This window comes from Diabrotica virgifera, chromosome 8 (genome assembly GCF_917563875.1).
Source record: "Diabrotica virgifera virgifera chromosome 8, PGI_DIABVI_V3a".
NCBI classification, from domain to species: domain Eukaryota; kingdom Metazoa; phylum Arthropoda; class Insecta; order Coleoptera; family Chrysomelidae; genus Diabrotica; species Diabrotica virgifera.
Genome location: NC_065450.1, coordinates 27,780,770 through 27,797,088, shown reverse-complemented (window position 1 = coordinate 27,797,088; position 16,319 = coordinate 27,780,770). Strand labels below are relative to the sequence as shown.

Genomic DNA, 16,319 nt, shown 5'->3' with positions numbered 1-16,319 from the left:
GTTGGAACCGCACTACAAGACCGTCCTCTATTTCAGTCGCTCTCTTTATTATCGTATTCACACCTCTGTGTCAGATGCGCGAACGATACGTGTCTGACAGGCGCGTTTTGTTTTATCGTCTTGCAGAAAATTTCAAAGGTAAATATATTCAACGAGTATTATTGGTTATTATGCATGAATACAGACGTTATGTTATTGCGTATATCAATAGTACCTTTATTTTGATATTTTATGACCTTCTGTAATTAAAACATTACGACTTGAAAAAAATGTTGATACTAGTTTGAACTAATGTACAAATCCAAATATGGACAGTCGTTGGTGTCAAATTACGGAATAGTGGGTTAAGTGTAAGTGGGCTCATTATGATTGTACTGGTCCAGAGTTTCATACATGGATCTTATATATACAATTGGATACAATTTTCTTATTTAAATTTATTTGATCTCAGATGTTTATGTCTATTTTTGTTATTTTTGTTCGATTTTTTTTTTGTTAATTAAGATATTTAATAGAAGGCTTTTAATTACTACATAAAAATGTATGACTAATGTGTCATAACATTAAATTGTTTTCATTTCTATAAAGGTATTATTTTATATCCCCAAAACAAAATGGTATTCCATAATTGGCGACTTTTCTCTACTTGGATCACAGAATATATCCTGATGTATTCTCTGCTTGTATCTTCCATAAATAATAAACAATAAATAACTTTTTATTAAGTTCAGGTCTTAAATCAATTATTTATATTATAAATTTATTTAGATTATAAATCAACAACTCAAAATATTCCCGATGCCATGTGAAATATTTAAAACTATCACTGTCTTGTCGTCATATTCTACTTTAAGTCAGTGCGTTGTATGACAAAGATAGCGAATGTTCGATTCGGAAAATATCACCACGGACATGGTGTCAATTTTTTTCGAATCCTGAAAAAACTAATAAATATTTTTAAAAAATTTAAACGCAGAATGAAAGACTAAATTATTATCGAGGGCCGAAAGTCCCTTAGAATAAATAAACAGTTTCTTTTGAATGAGATATTTGAAATTAAATATCACACTACATTTTCTCTTAGTTTTTCACCCCTGTAATTTATTAAAATAAACATTATAGAAGTTTTCAGGGACCTTCCGCCCTCGGTAAGAACGTAATCTTTCATTCTGCGTTTAAATTTTTCAAAAATACTTATAAGTTTTCTCAGGATTCGAAAAAAATGAATCCCTATTTGAATAGCATTGCACCCGAAAATACGTATCCATTCGTATACTCTTTGAGCAAAATAGAAAAAGCTAGGTGTTTGTTATGAAGCTCTTTTAGAAAAAAATATTCTGAGCTGAAGCTATAAACACAGCTTGCTATTTCAGGAATAGATCTGCGGTATCTACATAATATTTCAAAAACTGTTTATAAAATATTTTTCAGTAAGAAACGAAATTTAAGTTTGGTAGCATAGTAATGACTCATATTCCCAAAGAAAGAAGAAAACACGAGATAAAAATCTGAGATGGCTATTCTTCTTTCTCGGTTTCTCTAAAACTACAAATGGCTATAGACTGTATAATATGAAAACTGGCTAAGTATCTATGAGTGGAGATGTACATATTATGAGAAATGAACGAAATAGTGTATAATTTTATGAAGATAAAACAGTTAAAAACAACGCTAGTAAAAAGTTATATCCCTGAAGATAAGGTAAATATTATTGGCTCTATTTCAGACAGATTCGTTAAATCACTGTCCAGAATACTTGGAGCATTCTTCTATGTAACCACATCTCAAACGCTTCTAGGCGATTGATTGTATGGAATGTAACAACACAGACCATATATAGTATTTGATCATTCTTTGACGTAATATTAGGTTTAAACTGTGGTTACAGAAGAATGATTTCATTTTTAGCAACGTTATGCGAGCTTTTTCAGTATGTATGCAAAATATGCATTTGATACCTTTACTTGAGTCTAGCTAGTCAGTAATGTAGCATTCAAAATATTTAAAGTGGTTAGCTCTCTTAATGTTTTGATTAAATATGCAGATAAATAGGGATAAAAAATGTTTATACATAATATCTAAAATCTGCTTACCTAAATCTAAGGTCTGATAGTTCAAAGCTACCAGCTGACATCCAGCGTTCCAAAATACTTGAGGCATAAAATTGGAGGAGTCGAACCTGAAACCTGCAGGGTAGACTCTACTTAGTTGATGCTTGTTGTAGTTGACAAACTGGATTGGGTATTCCTTTAGGAGGGAGGTAGCCTGTTTTTCATCAAACGATGACATTTCGTAGCTCCGATTTTTTTCTACAAACAAAAGAAAGATATTATATAATGTAATACGAAAAGGCTTTTCATATAATTTCTTGTACTTTCTTGACATATTTTATATAGTGCGAGCCAAAAGTCTCCCCCTCTCGTCACTTTTGAATCGTTATATTGTCCTTTTCATGAGCATTTTTCAGTGCGTAACAAATGATAGGAAAAAGGGTAAGTCCGTGATAATACACATTTATGACATTTATTCTAACATGACATTTTAGTTAAATCTGACAGTTGTCACATTTTATGTTCAATTTGGGATAAAAACAAATCAAATGTGTTTCTTGCATTTATAAAATGGTATTTTCTTTGATTTGTATAGTCTTATAAATTATACAGATTATATTTGTAATATTATTATCTAATTAAAAAGAAATTATTTTTTTATTATGGCGTCATTTATCGACAACTACAATAACTAGAATAAATGTTGTAAATGTCTGTAATCACGGACGTGCCTTTTTTTCTGTCACATACAATTTAATGCGTTAGAAAGAAATCGAAAAACTGTGACGCACTGAAAGATGATCATGAGAAAAGGAATACTTTTAATAGTGAAATTTGAAGAGAGGAAATAAACGGACGTAGGCTTAGTTACAACAGCTGACGTAATAGTGATAGATGACGTTACAGAGTCACTGTGACCGAAAATTTTATGACAAGTGATATCTCGTTTGAAAGGTATGTATTAAACGTACCTATTTAATCATACTAATTGTGTTTGGGTTACGCTAATTTTGATGGAGAAATAAATACAAAAAATGTAGTTTCGCATTTAATTAATAGAGGTTTAAGAACCAGTTCTTATAATATATGTTCAAAATGTGCTCCATCTACTTCCTGACAGTAACGCATACTATTGCTAAACTCTTGTCGTACTCGTTCAAATGTGTCGAGGAACACTGCTATACATTCTTCAACAATAGGGAACTTACATAAAATTTTAAATTTGAAAAAAATGTTATAAATCACAACAGAACATAATTTAAAACCTGTATCAAAGATAAAAAGCTTTGTTTGGCTTTCGTTTGGCCCCTAAAGACAATTAAAAATTCAAATTAGACAGGCCAGCTCAAAAAGCGTCGTGACGTCATCCATTTATATGTTTACATGTTTCCAACAAAGTAAACAGAATTTTAAATTAGACGTTATAAACGTCAGTATAAAATACAGTAATGTGACTTTACAAGTGTTTTTGATCGTTTAAACTATTCATAGACAACTTGTACTTTTACAAAATGTTTTTATTTTCCGTAGTAAACCTTCTTTCCTTTCCTTCAATAACTATATCAAACTCCAATGTCAACAAACTGGTATATATTATTACAATGACATAAGATAAATGTTAATAGAATATAAATATTTTCCTTTATTCCGCGACGAGGTATACCCAAGTAGTTGGAGGCCAATAAACTAAAGAAGAAAAAGAAGAATCTACCTAATTATAACCATAAATTTAACCATATAGTTAAACTGTGTGACGTCACGGTTCGTCTGAACTATTTTAAAATACAGAAGATTTTAAAATTTTTGAAATCTCATTTTTATACAAAACTGAACATTATTATGTAATAAAAAAAAAGTGTGCAAGTTCCCTATTCCTTGTTTCAAACCTAGATTTCAAGTAGGGGAGACCGGGGTTGGTTATTACAGATTTGGTTAAAAGAATAATATCACAAAAACTATTTTTAAGAAATGTATTTTAAATAAATCAAACAAAAGTTTAACACTCCTTTTACTTATAAAAAACTGAAATAAAACTTAAACACTATTCGGTTAGACAAAAAGTGTAAAATATATGCTGACGACAAACGTAACAACCAACCCCGTTATGGGGCTGGTTGTTACAACAACCCCAAAAGCATGGTTTGTAAAAAATGCTGAATAATTTTAACAAAACTATATTTATTGAGCAACTATATAATAAAAAAGAAACATAATATACTGATGCATTTACACGTCACAAGAATATTTAATATCATTATGTATTACCAAGATATTAATACCTACTTCGGCACATTAAATTTTATTCGGAGGCATGAAAACACATAACCTCACTATACGATCTGAGCTTCGCTGGTGTCGCTCCTAGCGGACTACTAATTCAACTTTCACCGGTAATTTTTAAATTTATTATTTAATTGTTATCGCTAAATATTTACAACGCAAAAAAGTAATTAAATTGTAATCGATTTTTTTAAGATTTTGCTAATCATTTTGACGTTCTTTTGATAAAATATGAATTTCTTACTTCGGATACTTTCACAATTATCGTGTAGATGGCGCTAGATTAATTTATAATTACATATTACGGAACATTAAAAAAACTTAAATTCAGTATTTAAAACGTAAGTATATTTAAGGTAAAAATATATACCACAGCTTTGACCAACTAATATTTTTTATAGTTAATGTTTTTAATTTTAATTTTAAAATAATCACTTTTACATTTATGTCAAATTTCCGGTAAACGTTTACAGACTTGCCACTACTGGCGCTCGCGAATTTGTAAATATCCCCTCTACGTACGAGCTCACAGCGTATACGGGATTATACGATGGACTGGCGCTGTGTCGTTTGGATATATTATAGGTAACAGACATGCGCGAAATTCTTCAGACTTGTTATGGAGTCAACGACTATTCGTAAGTAATAAAAGGGTCTGTATAGTCCGTCCGCTATAACTTTTCCCATGCGGTATGATTCATTTTCAATCAAATTAAGTCAAAACAGAAAGTTAAACGTACGCCGATGTGTGTAGTATATAGTATACAGTATACAAAATGTATATACACATCGAAGTTCGTTTCAATTTTTTTTTTGTCTTAATTTGATTGAAAATGAATCGTACCGCATGGGAAAAGTTATAGCGGACGGACTATAACAACCTGTCCCTGTAACAACCAACCCCGGTCTGCTCTACCCCCCAGAAAAAGAATCTAATGGTGTGAAGTCGGTGACCGAGCTGGCTATTCTATCGAACTTCGTCGTCCAATCCATATAAATACCATGATATTTCTCATCTAGGTAACGTCTTGCTGCAACATAATATTGTGCGTTAATCCCCACGTTATTTCCAACTTGCCGAATAAATTTGGATTATATTCGAGAATTTCAAGAATTAACGGCTTAATTGTGCTTTGTAACATCTCCAGATACACTTCAAAGGTTAAGTTAGCATTGAGAAAAACAGGACCAACTATATTGTTTCTTAAGGGGGGGGGGTATGGTTTGAAATATTTAATTTTTTTTATTATTTCAAATAAAAATGCATACTTTCAAGAATACTCTCTGAAAATTTCAAAATAATCGGATTAAAATTACCAGAGATACAGAGTGTTCAATATCCCTATCTTCGACTCGTTTTGCCGCGACTTCGTGCCAGCACGCTTGAGCGTAGTGAGAAACGTTAAACAACTGTTCGCCTTCTCTTTTGTAGATTGTGTCTCAATGTGCATCACTTTACGATTTGGCAGACAAATAAGAAAATGAAGATGCAGTTGTCAAAACTTTAAACGCATTTTTCTCAAAACTGCTTTTTCAAATTCGGTGGACATTGTAACTGAAAAACTACTAGGCCGATCTACCTGATATTTTGCACATATTTTCTTTAGACATTTCATGAGGTAACAACGTCGAGATATTTTTCTTTTTTTGCTTATTTTTTGTTCAACAATAATAAGTCTGTTGATTTTCACAAAATTTTTACCAAAAATTCCATTTTTTTGATTTCTGAGTGATACCAAAAATTCAAAAATTATTAAAAATAAAAAAACTCGACGTTGTGACCTCGTGAAACTCATAAGCTAATTAAATATTTTTGAATTTTTTGTATTTTTTGTTTCTTATGATCGAGTGACGAGTTCTGATGTCCACCGCAAAATCCATTTTTTTGTGAGCTGCCTGCCAAAATTTGTCACCAATGGCTTATTTTCCAATATTTTGGATTGGATTTTTTTAAGTATTCTTTGAATTGTACTTAATATGCTTATTTAATTTAAAAATAAAATAATTGTACCATAGCTTCGAAAAAAATTCACAAAAATGTGCTTGATATGTTGATTTCAAACCATACCCCCTCCTTAATATACCTGCCCAAACATTTACTGTTTTTGAAAATTGACTATATTATTCACGAGAAACTGACGATTTATGTCACTACAATACCTCATATTGTGTGTGTTAACATTTTCATTGCGGGAAAAAGTACTTTCGTCGCTAAAACAATGTTTTTATGTATTGTGGCTGTTGGTTAATTTGATTGGACATATATTTTCACAGAATTCTAGTCTTCGATCAGGGTCATCATCTGAAAATTGGTGTACAAGTGTTAATTTGTATGGATGAAATTTGCTTTTAGTCAACACTCGGTATAGGTACTGTCCTTTGATCGACTCCATAGATAGACGCAATTTGGACTATATAGAAAAAGTAAGGTTCACTACCATTTCTGTAATTATTTCATTTTTTTTATCACTAATTATTGTCGTTCGACCAGATCTTTTGGCATATTTGACACTGTTTGTTTCTTCAAATCCGCAGAAGCTCCCTCAAACAAGTCCTCGATATAGAGCGATCGGGTATAGATCTCGAATATACCTGTCATGAAAAAAAAAACGTTCCGCTACATGGAAATTGTTTCTACATTCACCAGTTATTAAGACAGTTGATACTATGTCGGCTACGAAACGTACTATTCTACCTACGTAAAGATTTAAACTCTCATTAAACAATAATTAAACTAAATATTCAACGTACAAACTTCTTCTTCTTCTTCTTTTGGCATCATAACCCGGAATGGGTCTTTGTCTGTCTGGCTATGTCCTTCCATCCAGATCTCTCTTGTGCCCCTCTCCTCCATTGTCTTATATTCATGGTTTTCAGGTCGTCTTTCACGTCATCCAACCATCTCGTCCTGGGCCTTTCTTTTTTTCGCCTTCCTACCGGCTTCCACTGTAATGTCTTCTTTGTCGTTTTCATATCTTCTTGTCGCTGAACATGTCCCAGCCATGACAGTCTTTGACTTTTCACAAATCATTCAACGTACAAACACTTTTGCAAAAGCCTAGCAAAGTAAGAACAACTGAAGAATTGAAAAACGTCACTTTTTTTGAAAAATATCAAGAGGCGGACGTTTGAATTTTTTTAAATTAAATGCAAAACTATAATTTTAGTATTAATTTAATTTAATTATCAAAATCAGCTAAACCTAAACAAAATTAGTACGATTGAATAGGAATGTTCAATACTTTTCAAATGAGATATCACTTGCCATAGGGTCACATTTAAAATTATCGGTGACAGTTATGACTAGTTGAGGAGTCTACCTCTATTTATTTTCTCCCTCCAAATTTCACTATTATAAGTATTACCGTTCAAAAGAAACAAGGGGCAGGAGACTTTTGGCTGGCACTTATAATAATTATTACTAAAGAGTATAAAAATAATATGATTGACACTTACTTTTTGAAGCTTCGAAGCTTGAGAAATGTACAGGTTGAACATAATTGACTAGCGCAGAAATTTCAGCTCCAGCTTCAGTCTCCGTAGCGGGTGCTTTGTTTTCACTCTCTTCTGCATTAATTTCTGCTGGAGCACCGGCCTCGGCATTGTCGCCTTCTTCGTCACTAAATGAACCATCGAAATCCGTACCTGTAGATTCTTTGGAACCCTACATAAAATAAGTGGTTATATTACTCTTCAACAAGTATTGAACGCACAAATAACTGGATTAGAATGAAAAAACATGTATAAACATTTTCATTTTTTAATTCATTTACTGTTTTGTGGAGTACTAAGGCATCTTTCTCGTTGGAACTTTTACCACGCTGAGCAGATGGGACGTGAATTATTTAAAATTCCCTCATCTTAATTGCCTCTCGGCACCCGTATGATTTATAATTTTTGAAAATCGCGGGGGTAGTAACCAGAGAAGTGCCACCTGTTGTAAATCTGGTGGTATGAGAACGATATTTTATTGTTGTTTTCTGTGCTTCTTGATTGAGAACTTATTTTGGATAAGAATGATTACGGGGACTTTAATTATCTAAATTAAAAAAACAGACATTTATTAATTTTTGTTTAAGAAAAAACTGTTATACAGGGTTCTCTTGACAAACGACGACCAAAGATTCCTCAGATAATTTTAAGTCAATTTAACCCAATTCACCTAGTCCGAAAATGCTTGCTAAGGAAACTAGAGCTCCTTAAAGATGGCGTGTTGTAATAGTTTTTTAAATACCTCCAGAATGCTTGAATTTGGAAAAACGAAAACTGGTACACTTATTTATCATCCATAGATGGTTCCATCAATTAATTGCGAATTTCTAGGACCTATCACAGGCGTCCGTTTTGGGTAGGTCAATGGTTATTTTAACGCATAACTTTTGTCTTTAACTTTTAAGCAGTTGTGACACTAGATTATTAAATTTTGAGATATTCTAGTAGTAAAAGTTACTGTTGCTTTAAGTCGGTAGAATACACCGTTTTCTGGAAAAATCAATTTAAAAATTTTTCTTTTTTTCGCCTTGAAAGTTAAATTAATATTTGTTACACTACTTGGCTTTGAACTGCCAACAGAAGTAAAATCTACGTTGTTCAATGTCAACTTATTGAGAGTTTGCGAAGTTTATTTCATCTCTGGATGATAAATAGGCGTACCAATTTTCATTTTTCTAAATAGCAGCGTTCTGGAGGTATTTAACAAACACTAATTACAAGGCGCCGTCATCTTCAAAGAACTCTATCTCCATCAGGAAGCATTTTCGGACTAGGTGAATTGGGTTAAACCGTCTTAAAATTATCAGAAGTAGGATTCTACTCTTTGTACTGATTTCAAAAATGTATAACACTTGATGCTTAAAGTGATTAATTAGTTTATTAGAAAACTAAATAAAAATGCAAGAAAACTGGATTGAATAAAAATGATTTTTTTAACACTTTTATAACATTTTTAGAGTGAACATTTCACTACCAAAAATTTTAACAATAATTATTCAAAAATTTTAACCATAATAATTATTCAAGCTTTCAAAAATCATTTTGAATAATTATTGTAAAAGTGTTTTGAAGTTAAATGTTCATTTTAAATGTTTGTATGTAATAAAATTGTTAAAAAATATTTTTTTCAATCCAGTTTTCATTGCTTTTGTATTTATTTTTCTCATAAACTAATCACTTTAAGCATCAAGTGTTATACATTTTTGAAATCAGTACAAAGAGGAGAATCCAAATCTAAAATAAACAAGAGGGTAGTAATTTAAAAAAATTAAGGGATGATACGGGGGGTGAGAGGGTGCCTTTCCAATTAAGCTTAAATATGGCATAATGGTCTCCCCCTTCAAGTATTATTTGACGTGTTTTTGAGTTTTTTCTAAAAATCAGTGGTTCAAAACTTATTTAAGGTGGATAGTTTTATCTGAAGAGCACTGTATATAAAGTATCAAAAATATTTTGGTTTACTGAGATTTTTGTGGATTTTGAGAAAAACGTTACCCAGTTTTCAAAACTGCGATATTGAGGAAAACGCCTTTACAATATTTTTTCTACAACCGTGTTAAAAATGTAATTTTTAGCACTCCATGCGTGCGTTAAAAATGCTACTTTAGGGCACTAGTGCTTTAAAATATTTTTAAGGCACTGCAGTTCGTATGGACCGTATAGACAATTATGATGTAATGTCAAAAAAATATAAAAATGGAATGTCAGTCAAGTTCAAGAAAAAGTTTTTGTAGATATTGTCCTGTAATTACGTTTGTAGAAAAAATATTGTATGATATGCGTGTTAAAAAGTACATTTTTAAGGCACTCATGTGAATTGAAAAACTTTCACATGCGTGCCTTAAACGTGTACTTTTACCACTTATATCATAAATAACTATTTACTGTAATTTTATCAAATGAATTAGTCGTATTTATTTTTTCCTTTAATCAGCATTCCTGGTATATCTACCTATATTAAGTGCCCTCACTGTCCAGTAAAAGCTGTAAAAAGTCAGCTAAATGTTTTTTTTCATAGTTATGCCCTCTTTTGAAGTCTCGCTGCTCCGTCTATTGACTTGAGCAATATCAGTTTCGTAAATTCCAATCAACTCGATGCTATTTATCCTATTTTTATTTTCATAGGCGCATGCAATGAATCACTAGATTTTAATTAGTTTGTAGAGGAACTGGGTAATTCAGAATTGTTTTCTGCAGTAAACTGATTACCTTTAAATTGTCTCTTAATATTATGTAGTCTTAATTCGATGCGTCCCCTTACGTCGACTGCCTTTTAAATGGCCACCAGACCCAAGCGCATTTTCGATAAATTTCAATGATATAAAACACGTGTTCGCTTTATAAGTTTTAGACACAACCGAGTTTTAGCTCAAGTAGGTATGATTATAAATACAACTGTAACTTCTGTTGTATTTCTAATTTCTCAATAAAATTTTCGGATAGTATCCCTATGACACTAATAAATGTTTTACGTAAAAAAACAAAAATAAGCGTAATTGGCTTAGAAAAGGGATTACAAGTTTTGAACTATGTATAGTCGAGTGCCAATGATGCGCTGATCCAGCCAATCAGCCACATTTCACTTTTGGCTAAGAAACGCAAGGGCGCCCAATACTCCATAATGAGAAAAGGTAATAGAGAGAAACATAGTGGAGTGCCGCCAATATATATTTTAAACAACGAGTAGCTGTAATGTTTACATTATTGTTAACTAATTCATTTTGGTCTTTTGGTCCATATCTCGATACTTCAATCCGCATTTTGGTCCTTCGAGGTCGAAACTATAGCTGTTTTTCCAAGTGAGTCATTTTACGTTTATTTATTTACAACTAGTATAATCTTTATCTTATGTATGGCATTATTTATGGATAGTCTGGATGGATAGTCTCCATAAGGTGTTAAAAATAAACTTAAAATATGTTTAGGAGGCTCTTTAAGTCAAAGAAGTAATGTAATTAAATAGAACGGAATTTAAAGAAGCCAACAAAGATTGAACGTATCATGTGTGTGTAAGTAAATATTGGATGAATAAAAAATATACCTGTCTAGCTTGAAGTTTGGGTGCCCGTTGGCTAACATCTCCATTCTTGGCATTTTCAGGTTTTTCAGTACCTTCAGGTTTTTGAGTACTTTCAGGTTTTTCAGTACTTTCAGGTTTTTCAGTACTTTCAGGCTTTTCAGTACTTTCAGGTTTTTCAGCACTTTTTACGGTTTCAATATTTTCTGTATTCTCAACATTCTCGGTAATTTCCGCGTTTTCTGTAGTTTCGGGATTTTCAGAACTGTCAGCAGCATTTTCGACAGCATCAGCAACATCGGCACTCTGATTAGTTTCGACAGCTTCAGCAGATTCAACAGCTTCGCCAACTTCGCCACTCTCGCCAGCTTGTGCTTCAGGGGGAGTAATGGTTCGTTTGTGATGATGATGGTGGTGTTTCTTTTTATTTTTTATAATTATTTTTCTCTTCAGCGCCGACGGCGGTGGTAGTGGATTACCTACAATATAAAAATATACTATATTTATAATAAAATAAAAATAGTCTCCGTACAAGATCGGAGTATGTATCAAATGAAAGCCCTCAATTAGAGGATCAATTTAAGTGTGTGAGAGAGAGTGGTGAAGTAGGAGTAAGTGAGAAAACGAAAAGCGGCAAATATGGTAGATACTCATGACGAGTTCAAAATTTAGTTTTTTTACAATACTTTTAGCAAGTATACTGGACTTATACAGTACTAGTCAAAAGTCCGTACCCCCCTCGTATCTTTTGAACGGTTATACCTATAATAGTGAAATTTGGAGGAAGGAAATAAACGGACGGAAGCTTCTTAACTAGTCATGACAGGTGACGTAATTTTACAGCGCCTCTGTGACAGATAATTTTAAATAGGACATTATGGCAAGTGATACCTCGCTTCAAAGGTATTGGAAATACCTATTTAGTCATACTAATTTTGTTTGAGTTTATGCTAATTTTGATAAATAAATTTAGCATTTAATTATTGAAAATTAATTGAAAAACGTCAACTTTTTTAACAAAGAAAAACCATAGGCGGACATTTGAATTTTTCACCAAATTATTCACCAAAATCCAAATCAACTAAAACCCAAAAAAAATTAGTATGACTGAATAGGTATTTTAAATATCTTTCAAACGATGTGTCATTTGCCATAAGGTCCCATTTAAAATGGTCGGTTACAGTGGCTCTGTAACGTCATCTGTCAATATTACATCACCTGTTAAGACTAGTGAAGCTCACGGTTCTTAGACATTACTACGGTTGCCTAAATCGACTAACCAATGAACATTAAGGGTGAGATTACGTCACGAGAGTTTACTGTCATTTGAATCGTAATATGATTTTTTTCGAATCCTGAGAAAACCAAGTGTTTTAGAAAAATTTAAACGCAGGATGCAAGATTACATTATTACCGAGGGCGGAAAGCCCCTTAGAATAAACAAGCAGATTCTATTGAATGAAATATTTGAAATTAAATATCACACTTCTATTTTATTTTCAGCCCTGTAACTTATTAAAATAAACATTATACAGCGTGTCTACATAAGTTGGAAACATATGGGAAACTTTTTTGTTATTTTACGAAAAAAAGTTATTTTTTATAAAAAGTTCTGCATGCCCTAAAACCTCAGATTCAATCATTAGATATCAAATTTTGTCAATATTATACGAGGTATGTTAAAAAATATGAATTTCGTTCAAGAGTAAAGTACCTTTATTTCTCTCAATATCGAAAATTCTTATTATGAAAAGTTGTTCGGAAATAAAAACTAAGATCAAATATGCAATTACATGCTTCTAATTGGAAAGAAATATTTTCCAAATTTTTCTCAAATTTATTGATACTTAACTTCGTTTTTATTTATTACACATACGATAACTCTTTTATTATTACTTTTACGAAAAAAATTATTCTTATTCTTTATAAAAAGCTCTGTATGTCCTAAGACCGAAGATGCAACCATCAGATATCACATTTTATTAATTTTATACGAGGTATGTCAAAAAATATGAATATCACTAAAGAGTAAAGTACCTTTATTTTTCTCATAATGGAAAATGCTTATTAAAAAAGTTGTTTAGAATTAAAAACTATGTTTCAATATGCAATTACATCCTTCTAATTGAAATATTGTGAAATATAAAGGTACTATAATCTTCAGCGAATTTCATATTTTTTGACACACCTCGTATAAAATTAATAAAAGTTGATATATCATGGTTGTGTCTTAGATTTTAGACCCTGCAAAGCTTTTTATGAAGAATAACTTTTTTTCGTAAAGTGAATAATAAAAGAGTAATAATCATATTTGTAATAATTAAAAACGATGTTGGGTATCCATAATTTTTTTTTCAACTAGAAGCATGTAATTGCATATTTGATCTTAGTTTTTAATTCCAAACAACTTTTTATCATAAAAATTTTCGATATTGAGAGAAATAAAGGTACTTTACCCTTGACCGAAATTCATATTTTTTGACATACCTCGTATAATATTAAGAAAATTGGATGTCTGATGATTGAATCTTAGGTTTTGGGGCATGCAGAACTTTTTATAAAGAATAACTTTTTTTCGTAAAATTAATAATAAAAAAGTTTCCCATATGTTTCCAACTTAAGTAGACACGCTGTAGAAGTTTTCAGGGACTTTCAGCCCTCAGTAATAATGTAGTCTTTCATTCTGAGTTTAAATTTTTCAAAAATATTTATTAGTTTTCTCAGGATTCGAAAAAAATGAATACAATTAAAACACATTGAGAATTTTGACATGCGTCAAAGTTTTGCATTAACTCAATGTAAAATTCTGAACTGTTGAATTCCAGCTTCCCTAATAATTATTTTACATCAAAAGACATTAGAAACTATTTGAAGAGGATTGAAATCTATATTGGAAATAACTGTTAAAATTGTTCTACGTAATTAAACGTATTCCAAAATTTTGTAAAAATGTAATACATTTTAGTTGTCAGCCCAAACTTAGGCCACACATAATGCAATAATGTTCACATTTTTGAACTGTCAATATTTTTATTTTATCATCTATTGTTTAAAAACAATACCCTCAGTTGCGGAGAAAGAATTAATAATAAAGATTTTTTTATTCAGTCAATTGTGTGAGCACTGTCAGTTAAATAGTAACGTGTGGCCTTACTTTTCCACGCATACCTATTGTGGCAAATGTATCATATTTTTCAAAATTTTGGAATGCATTTAAATCGTGGAACAATTTTAACTTTTGATTTTAATACAGATTTTAATTCTCTACAAGTATTCTCTCATGACTTTTGATGTAGAATAATTAGGGAAGCAGGAATTCAACAATTCAGAATTTTACATCGAGTTTCCTATGGCCCTTTTTACGATTCACCACCCGGTATAAGATAAAATGTGTACTATTTGTCTTATTATTTCATAATAACACCAATAATACACATATATACACAATAACACACATTCAATGATCGAAAATAATTTAAAAATATGGGAATGTAAACTCTTGTGACGTAAAGTCAAAAATATAAGTCTCCCCACCACCGTCGGACAAGACAACCGTAATAAAGTCTAATAACCGTGAGTGAAGCTTACGTCCGTTTATTTCCTCCCTCCAAATTTCACTATTATAGGTATAATCGTTGAAAAGATACGAGGGGGGGGGGTAAGGACTTTTGACTAGCACTGTATACGATAAATCAAATAAATGTACAATAATAGTAGGTGATAATTGATAATATATATTATTGATATTAAATGTAATCAAAAAAGACCTTCATAGTTCTTTTGCGTGAGTTGAACTTAAAATTAACTTTTACAAAACACAATGCATGTCCAACCTTGTACGGGCTAAAAAGATTTCTACTTATGGCAGGCAAACTAAAGAAATACATACCTATTAGTATCGGGCTACGAAATGAAATTAGGAGGATACAATCATACAACAGGATTAAACAGGAAAATAAGTCTAACATGGGCAGCTTCGGAAAACTGAGGGAAGTTTTGGCTCAGATATTCCCAGATACTTGGAAAGGAAGGTTTTTGATCAGTGTGTGTTCCTAGTTCTAACGTATAACGTCTAAGTCAATAATATGTAAAATTAATAAGATACAAGTGGCACATAGAGCAATGTTCCCAAAGACAATGTTTAAAATCAAATACTTAGTTAGCTAGTTAGTTAGTTAGGAAAACAAGTTTTGAGGATGCAATTAAAATAATGACAAAGCTGAAATAGAGATGGACAGGCTATGTTCTCAGGGTCAGAGATGGAAGATGGACCAAGAAAGTCTTAGAATGGAGACCTATACATGAGGCTTATCTTAATCGAGGAAGCAAGATGAAAGAAGGACAGCAAGATTGTCTTCAACGTATTCAAGATTGGATGGAAAAAGTAAGAACTAAAAAAATTTACCAAATGGGAGAAAAACAACTTAAGATAATTTACTAAACAGATGAGGCAATAATCTCAAATACTATTCAAAACGTATACTGCACCAATTAAATAGAAGCGCTAGAAAATTTAATATGTTAATTTTCTTAAAAAAGAGAAAACGCATGATTATAACAGCAAATCTAATAAGATGTAAATTATAGTTGGAGAGTCAGATAATAGAGCAGGTGATGGAGTTTAAATATCTAGACAACCCATTACCCAGGTAGGTACGGAAAGCTCGAAACAGAAATTGAAAATCAAGTAAATAGAGCAAACAGAGCCGTAAGTTGCCTGAATGAAACAATATGGCGAAATAAAAACACGGAGAAAGAAATGAAAGGCAAAGTTTAAAAGACAGTCATCAGAACAACAATGACAATCGCGGCAGAAACACGACCTGACACAGAGCAGTCAAAAAGATTGTTCGAAACAGCGGAGATGAAATCATCATTCAGCCTATACTTGTCCACTGCTAAACGTAGGCCTCCCGTATTGTACCCCACAAATTCCTGTCCTGAGCCGCTTACATCCAATTTTGGCATATCCGCTTCGG

The 16,319-nt window shown here is 31.7% G+C and overlaps 1 protein-coding gene across 2 annotated transcripts in view; it reads right to left on the bottom strand.

The window, feature by feature from the left end:
* LOC114338442 (1-phosphatidylinositol 4,5-bisphosphate phosphodiesterase classes I and II) overlaps window positions 1-16,319 on the bottom strand; it is a 591,824-nt gene that overhangs the window by 60,675 nt on the left and 514,830 nt on the right. For both annotated transcript variants that reach the window (XM_050659889.1, XM_050659890.1), the window contains exons 8-10: window positions 11,365-11,819; window positions 7,788-7,995; window positions 2,094-2,309 (exon numbers count right to left, since the gene is read on the bottom strand). In XM_050659889.1, coding sequence (XP_050515846.1) covers window positions 2,094-2,309; window positions 7,788-7,995; window positions 11,365-11,819 — 879 coding nt within the window. The remainder of the gene's footprint in view (window positions 1-2,093; window positions 2,310-7,787; window positions 7,996-11,364; window positions 11,820-16,319) is intronic.